This window comes from Corvus kubaryi, unplaced genomic scaffold (assembly GCF_017639235.1).
Source record: "Corvus kubaryi isolate FWS band 111438036 unplaced genomic scaffold, C.kubaryi_AGA036_p1.0 137, whole genome shotgun sequence".
NCBI classification, from domain to species: domain Eukaryota; kingdom Metazoa; phylum Chordata; class Aves; order Passeriformes; family Corvidae; genus Corvus; species Corvus kubaryi.
The window spans coordinates 15,395,579-15,404,228 of record NW_024580671.1 but is presented as its reverse complement, the minus strand read 5'-3'; the positions used below and the strand labels follow the sequence as shown (position 1 = coordinate 15,404,228).

The following is an 8,650-nucleotide window of genomic DNA, read 5'->3' as shown; positions in this document are numbered from 1 at the left end:
AAGCCAAACAATATTTGCTAGCACTACACAGCTTCTGTCGATGTCATATTATGCTGATGAAAATAGAAAACAGTGTTTTCCCTAAAGCTTGACTGAAAAAGTCATATTTAAGCAATTACCTCAGACGCCATTATGAGCAGAATACTGCTCTACCAATATATGTTAGTTTGTCACAGTGCTTTGAAATACTTGAGGTTTTTTTAAATTTGTTTGAGCCTCTTAGGTGATAGTTCTGTATTTTCAGAATACCATCAATAATCAATAAGGCAAGTAAAAATAAACCCCATATATATAATGCTATATAAAAATTATATTCATATATTAGCTTTTTATCAAACATACAGTGAGAGAATGTGCAAAACTATTTACTCAAAATACAAACTTCCAAGAGTGAGAATCCTAGATTGACAAATTTTGGAACCATTATTTCTGGTAAATATCCAATTTTTATCAAACTGCCTCATAACCTGTTATGACTGTCTCTCCAAGCAGCAGTCCAAGACAGACATACAGATATGAATGTTAGAAATAATTAATGGCATTTAAAAGCATAACATGCATATAAATGAATACAGTTAACTCACCTGAATTATTGACACCCCAATACTTTGGCTATAACATGACAAAAATCATGTACACCAAACAACTCTCTTTCTTTAAAACAGGAAGATTTACCACAATTGATGTGTAACTTGATTTACAGAAGCTTTCAACCTACCTACAAAAACATGTCCTAACAGGTATAATGAGAAAATATTTTGAAAGCCTTAGATTTTCTGAATTAAGTAAAAGAGATAGAACTCATTAAAATCAAACTACTTTCATTGTTGTCCTAAACTGAAAACAATCATGTTTCAAGGGACCACTCTGAAAGAGCTTGAGTGCTGGGTATGCAACCTAACAGAGACCAGCAAAAACCCATCAATAATAACAACAACAGATTTCTCTCTTGATACTTCCCACGGAAAGCACTGAAATTGAAGTATTTTTCAAATAGCTAATATACATCCTATTAAAATTAAATTCATCTCAACATTATTTAAATGAGATGATATCCATACTATGTGAAAACAACTACATACAGAGTTGTCCACCATCTGAATACCATACGTGGATTCATCTCTCTTATCTAAAAAGTAGGTATTTAGTCAAACAGGATGAACTCACCTCTGAGTACTAAAAGAGCTTACAAATTAATCTATGTTTTAAATAAATTTGAGATAACTTCTTCTTAATGTCATGACTACAGCAAAGAACGCGAAATTGGCAAAATGTTTGAGAAGGTTTGGATGCAGAATTTGTGCCTGGGAATATATAAATTTATCTTTTCCTGTCCAGTGTTTTTCAGTTCTTTTGGATTGTTTCATGGTTGTTTTGAGAAGCTGATGAATCATGCACCTCTGAACATGTCAGATCAGAAAGGTCTGCTCATCCTTGGGGAGAGCGATGTGGTAAGAAGGCATGGGTTGGCATTGGATCAGAAATGTGAAATCCTTGAATCTTCTTAGGAAAGGTATGAATCAATACATCATTGTACATATCCCAGTGCTGAAACAAATGTCTGAGCAGGCACAGGAGAGAATTTTACAATGAGATTATGGGATAAAGTGTGACTGTTTACGAAGGAACCATGTGCAGCTAAAAGGGATCAGTTGCCTCCTACCTTCAATACCTTATTTGCCAGTCAAAGAGAGGCAGGATGTGCCCTGGCAGCATGAAGTTTATAATGTCCAAACTTCCCTCTTACTGAAGTTGTAGGTCTTGTTTTGCCTAAGCCTTTGTCATTGTAAGAAAGCAAGTTACCCCATTTAAAGCCAGCTCAGATTGTGGCTTCAGATGGGCTTCTTAAGTCATCTGATGAGATCCAACTTGGTCCAGCATACTGGCAAATGCACTAGAGCCCTGGGGCTTACAGAAGGGCAAACACACTCAGGGAAGCTGCTTAAGCTAACATTGCTACACAGTCTAAAACTCTATGTACTGTGTTGCTCTCATAACAGTATTCAGGCCTTTACATGAAGTAACTCGTATGTCAAGAGGCAGTGAAACCTCCCTGCTTAGTGGCATCTGGCACTTAGGGCAGACCCCACGACTGTTTGAACTGTTTGGTTTAAAAATGAGCTTAAGCATATATAATGTGATAAATTAAAAAATGGTAGATAATTCTTAAAAACATGAGTATACCACCACCAGATAATACAACTGGAAGTGTAGTAATCTACAAACACGGCAGGCAGACCATACCTGCAGAACAGCACAGAAAGCAGCAACTCTGGAAACATTTAGGAGGGAATAGATGAGCACCTGGGTATGAACTGCCACTGTCCTGTGCAAAAGGATCCTAATAATATGTGGCTCACGAAATATTTGTGGCCACCGAGTACTTCACCAAGGAAGTGACATGCCTTGAGTGTAAAATTGGCATTGCATTGGGTTAATATGACTGGGAAGAATTAATGGGAAGACTCCCCACCAAAACCTTATCATATTAACCCAATGCAATGGGGTGGCATCCGCAAAAAAACATCAGAAGCTGCCCCTGTGTTGGAAGGTGTCAATTCCAGCGGGCTCCAAGATGAACCTGTCACTGGCAAAAGCTGAGCCCATCAGCAATGGTGGTAGTGCCCCTGTGGTAACATATTAAGAAAGGGTAAAAGCTTCTGAGCAACAGCAGCTAGGAGAGAAGGATGAGAATATGTGAGAGGAACAACTTTGAAGGCATTTGGGTCAGTGAAGAAGGAGGGGGAGGAGGTCCTCCAGGTGTTGGAGCAGAGATACCCTTGCAGGTCCTGGCAGAGCCCGTGCCAGAGCAGGCAGGTGCCTGAAGGAGGCTGTTACCCCATGGGAAGTCTGCACTGGAGAAGGCTCTTGGCAGGACCTGTGGCCCCATGGAGAGAGGAGTCCATGCTGGAGCAGGTTTGCTGTCAGGACCTGTAACCCTGCAGAGGACCCACACTGGAGCAGTCTGCTCCTGAAGGACTGACCCTGTGGAAGGGACCCTCGCTGGAGCAGTTTGTGAAAATTACAGTCTGTGGGAAGGACTAGTACTGGAGAAACTCGTGGAAGACTGTCTCCTGTGGGAGGGATCCCATGCTGGAGCAGGGGAAGAGTTGAGAAATCCTCCCACTGAGGAAGAAGGGGCAGCAGAGACAGTATGTGTTGAACTGACTGCAGGTCCCACATGTCCTCCTGCTCTGCTGTATGGGGAGCAGGGAGAGAATTTGGGAATGAAGTTGAGCCCAGAAAGAAGGAAAGGGTGGGAGGAAAGTTTTAAGACTTGATTTTATTTCTCATTTCCCTACTCTGATTTGATTGGTAACAAATTCAACTAATTTGATTGGTAACAAATTCAACTAATTTCAACCAAGCCAAGTCTGTTCTGCCCATAATGGTAAATGGTGAGTGATCTCTCCCTGTCGTTATGTCAATCCACAAGCCCTTTGTTCTATTTTCTCTCCCCTGACCAGCTGAGGAAGGGAGTGACAGAGTGACTTTGGTGGGCACCTACCATCCAGACAGGGATGCTCTGGGAGATGTAGAGAATTTAAGCTGTTCAATTTATAAAAAATACATGATAAAAATTACAACATGTAAGGAATATAAATTTTCCTTTGGAGAATAAAATGCAAGGTAAGAAAATGAATTTTACTTCTTTATTTGTGAGGAAAAACAGAAGACAACTGAGATCTGAAACTACAAGTGTGACGTGACCCTCCTAACCCTCATGGTAAGGCCTCCATTGTTCCACCTGAGCACACAGCGTATCCATCCTCTCTTGTCATTTTCACCTGAAGTTTCAGCAACCCCATTAAAAGAGTGTTTCAGACACGCCATGCAGACAGGAATCTCAGGGCCTGCTGCTGCTCTGAAGCCTGGCTGGGGAAGACCAAGCCACTCCCTAACCCTGTCCAACCCATGGCAAACACGTTTGTCATTGTTCCCCAAGCATTAAGCAGGAAATGTGGGGGCATAGTCCCGAGGCACCCGCACTGAGTAGCTGCAGAGGCTGGGCAGGGGCCCTTCTCCTCTTCCCAGCCCCTTGCTCCCAGTGCCTCCCCAGGACCCGCAGCACCTCCCCTATGAAGGCAGGCCTGAGAAAGCAGGGGCTGTTCAGCATGGAGACGGCTGTGTGGAGACCTCAAAGCACCTTCCAGTACCAGAAAAGAACCTACACAGAAGCCAGAGAGAACAGGAAGTGTAGTGACAGAACAGTGAATAATGGGTACAAACTGAAAGATGGGAAATTTAGGTTAGATATTAGGAAAAAATGCTTTACTGTGAGGATGGCAAGGCACCAGAACAGGTTGCCCAGGGATGTGAATGCCCTGACCCTGGCAGTGCTCAAAGCCTGGCTGGATGGGGCTTTGAGCAGCCTGGTCTGGTCTGGTCTGGTCTGGTCTGTGGGAGGGAAGTTGGGACCGGATAACCTGCACTGTCCATTCCAAGCCCTCCGCCCTCGGCAACCTCCTCAGCGCCCAAAGAGGCCGGGGAGGCACCGCCCCGCCACTCTCGCGTGCCGCGCCGCACGTCGCCACCCGCGCGCAGGCGCAGCAGCCCCGCCCCGCCCCGGCCATGACCCCGCCCCGCCCCGCGAGCCGTCGCGCGACCGTCTCGCGTCACCCCGCTCTCCCCCTCGTCCGCCCCCGGCGGCGGCCCGTGGGGCGCTGTCGCGCGCCCCAGCTGTTTCCGGCGCGCGGGGCGTGCGCAGGCGCAGTGCCGCGGCCGCGCGTGTTGTCGTGCCGGGTGCCGCCGCCCCCCGCCCGCTCCGCCGGGGCGGCACCGCTCGTGAGGGCGCGGCCGCTGCCTGGCGCTCGGTGGCGGCCTGGGGAGAGGGGGGAGGCGGGAGCGACTGTCCAGCAGGTACCGCCGCCAGGACGGGCCGCGTCGCCACCGGCTCGTGGGGGAATATGAGGACGGGGGAGGGCACGAAGAGCGCGTGCAGGGCACGCGGGGCTCGTTCGCGTAACGGGAGGTGGGTCGGGGACAGCGGGGCCGGGACTCGGTGCTTGTTTACGCGGCCGCTCTCGGCAACGTTTCTGGGAAATGGCGCAAGGCAGGAACAGCGCCCGCGCCTGCCCCCCGGGCAGGAGGCGCCCCCGTGCCTATATAGCCCGGCCCGGCCGTGGAGCCCGCAGCCCGGCGCTCACCCAGCGGGACAGGCGCAGCGCAGGCAGAGGAGACTGTAAGTAACGATGGCGCTGCCAGCGGTGGTGTCAGCTCTGCTGTCGCTGCGGAGCCGGCCTGCGCAGGAGTTGGCCAGCGTGCCTGCGGCATTTGTCACAGGCGCTGGAGAAGCCTGGGCTTGCTTTTTCAGCAAATAATGGATTTGCGCCTGCGGTATCAGCACGGCTCTGGTGTGCTGTGTAAAACGCTGCTCCACCAGTTGCATCTTTTTTTGCAGAGTAAGGATTATATACTGCCCTTGGCTCTTAGGATGGGCACGTTTCGTTGAACTTTGCTCTGAGTATTGGTGTCACTTCTTCCCTGTGAGGAATTCTGCAAAAGGGTGGTAATATAATGACATTTGAAACGCTGTGTCTGCACAAGATAGTTTGCTGAAGAAACAGCAATCAACTTTCTATATGCCACTAAGTGCTTTTGAGAAGAGTCACATATTTCTCAAGATGAGCTTAAATTGGCCTTTTGGGAGTAGCATGTTGAAATGTTGGGGTAATGCTACCAAGTGTCCTGAGCAGTAGATACGCTCATGAGATTATTTGACTTGATTTGAATGTTTATCTGTCTTTACCAAAAGGATACATAAGCTTCATCTGTTTTAAACACCTCCATGATTTTAGTTTAACTTGTTTCTGTTTTGGGGTTTCCATTGTTGGTTTTTGTTTGGTTTTTTTTTTTTTTTTTCAGGCAACACTACATTACAGGACTTATTTATTGACGTATATCTTTTGGAATGAAATAGAAAGCAACACAAAAAAGGTGCAATTATTTATAAGTAATGACAGTTCATTTATCCTTGGACGCATATTTGTTCCTTTTAATTAACCCAAAAAATCTTTGGTGGAAGCAAAGAAACAAATACCTGTGTTTCTGTAGACCTAAAGCCTGCTGGAGGATAAATCATGCTGCACACCTGAGAGTTTTTCATACAAGCGAGCCTTGGTGTAAGTGGGCCAGAAGCAGAACGTTTTGGTATAACAAGTACATTTATAGCCATGAGTTTTTATACTACAGAGTTTCCAAACTTTTAACTTCTTCTTCTAAAGGACTTACAAGGGTGAGCATTCGCATGTCACGAATTAAGAATACTATAGAGTCTGTTTCAAAGGCAGTGTCTGGCACTCACAGTGAACTGGTGTCACGGATAGCTCGATTAAAGTCCCACTCAGGTACTTTGGGTAAAGCAAATAAAAGCAGTGCAGATGCGAGTAACATCAACGCAAATCTAGAAAATGATAAACAAGTCACAGATGTCAGAACTCAGGACGATTGCAACAGAGGCCCAGCTGCAAAGAAATCCACTTGTGCAAGTGAAAACTTGGAATCTGTGTTAGTAAGTTCAAGCGGCACTTGTCAAGATACTCCAGAAGTTTCAGCACCTACTAAAAATCACCTTTTTCATATAAGCTACTTTTCTACAAATTTTGGAGAGACTTACAACTTTGTAGCTGATCATATCAACTCTTACTTTCATAATTCTGTTATGGAACAAGAAAGAAAAAGGAATGCTTCATTACAGGACTCTGAAGAGAGGAATAAGCTTGATTCATCAGCAAATACTGTAACAAGCAAAGAAAAGAGAGTGGATTCTGCAGGTACTTTAGCTCCTGAAGCAGAGGCTCTGGGTGCTGAAAAGACAAATACTGCTCTCCCAGTTTCCACTAAAAAAAGTATTGCAAACTTTCTTTCGTATCCCAGTAACAGCGTACAAGCTTTTGTAGACAGCTATATTGGTGGGCTGGTTCCAAAGTTAAGATCTGATACAAAAGTTGTTTCACCAGAAAAGAGTAAACAGCAAGAACAAGAAGTGTCTGAGAAGAGTGATGAGGCCAAGACTGCAGAAGAGAGGGAAAAGCATCTGTCTCTTCAGAGAGAAAAGGCAAGTCTTTGTTTAGTGTTAATTTATGTATTATTTCTATGTATATTTTATACAAGTGTATATATATGCTACACTAGTGTATATACCTATATGTAAGCATAGATATGCACACACTTTTACTTACATAAATAAGTATATACCTGTGTATATACTTACATACATATGTACACATACTTTTACTTATATCGAAGTACTTGTACTTCCATATAAGTATATATGAGTTGTCCCTGCCCACAGCAGGGAGGTTGGAACTAGATGATCTTTAAGGCATCTTCCAACCCAAACTGTTCTCTTATTCATTCTGTGTAGTAGGATAAATAAATAAATATGTAAAACTATATATATTTTATACATATGTGCATACTATATGTAAACTTACAAATACATATATGTACTTAGGAGTAGGAATAGATACATGTGTGTATAAGTATTAAATGTTTTATGTAAGTATGGATATGTTTATGTAAGTTTATATATAAAGTGTGTGTGCATATATATACACACACCTCTGTGTGTGTTGTAGGTACATATATTTAGTTCATATATACACAGAGTCCATAAATACAGTCAGATCTAGTTGTGCTTTTTTTTTTGTAGTTATAGTAATTTTACAGTTCATGTTTTGTTAATGTTTAAATACTAGAAAGTTGCCTGAAAATTCATCTGAATACATACTGACATGTTTGTTTGGTGTATTCTTGTTGTGAGCTGCCTTTATTTTAGTTTTCTAGTAAACAAAGAATCAAAAGGTTTTTGTTGGCGGTTTAAGCAGTTTCCTACTTGGAAACTGTAGGAGATCTCTAGTACAACATGCTGTTCATTACTTCTGAGAAATCTTAAAATAACACGTTGAAATTAGTCTTGACAAATTTTACACATTTCTTAGAGTAGTTTTATGTTGTCTGTTTGTCTTCTTTAGATCATTGCAAGAGTGAGTATTGATAACAGGACTCGAGCTTTAGTTCAAGCCCTACGGAGATCCACGAATCCAAGAGTCTGCATCAACAGGGTTGAAGAACTGACCTATCATCTTCTAGAATTTCCAGAGAGCAGAGGAGTTGCAATTAAGGTGCAAATAGTTTTTATGCTTAGATTAAAAAAAAATCAGACAGATGATTGATAGAGAATAACATAACACCTCATTCTGTGCTTTTGTGGACTAGTCATATTTCCTGTTTGTAAAGATTATAATTTGAGTGTCTCTTTTTATAACTTTGTAGCTGATTCAAGCAGATTCATATGCAAACTACTGGGAGTTTAGCTAAAGGCTCTTAAGATTGCAGTGTTTAATTTAGAAGCATACGACATGGTCATGTGGATAGGTAGTATAGTTTTTTCCAGTGGTAGATAAAGGTCGTACGTTGTGTCCTCTGTGGCAGTTGACCAGATGAGAATGTGCTGTACAGTTGATCTGTATATGCACAGTACTTTCTATGCTTGTTTACATGCTTTCTTCGAGGAGAGGTGGCAAGAGAACCATCAAATAAATTCATGTAATCTAGTCCTACTTGTGTCCTTCCCTGCATTGAGAGGGCAGGAGGTGGGTGGTAGACTATTCTAGAAGTACTAGCTAAATCACTGCATTTGTCAACC

General features: G+C 43.4%; 1 protein-coding gene across 2 annotated transcripts in view; it reads left to right on the top strand.

The window, feature by feature from the left end:
* The first annotated feature begins 4,704 nt into the window (after positions 1-4,704).
* The window catches only part of PNPLA8 (patatin like phospholipase domain containing 8), a 38,239-nt gene continuing 34,293 nt past the window's right edge, over positions 4,705-8,650 (top strand). Inside the window, exons 1-3 of one of the 2 annotated variants that reach the window (XM_042018025.1) lie at positions 4,705-4,860; positions 5,866-7,057; positions 7,977-8,126. In XM_042018025.1, the coding sequence (XP_041873959.1) occupies positions 5,957-7,057; positions 7,977-8,126 (1,251 nt within the window). In that variant the 5' untranslated portion in view covers positions 4,705-4,860; positions 5,866-5,956. Of the gene's footprint in view, positions 4,861-5,017; positions 5,183-5,865; positions 7,058-7,976; positions 8,127-8,650 lie in introns of those variants that run through there. The other variant, XM_042018026.1, reaches the window with a different exon arrangement.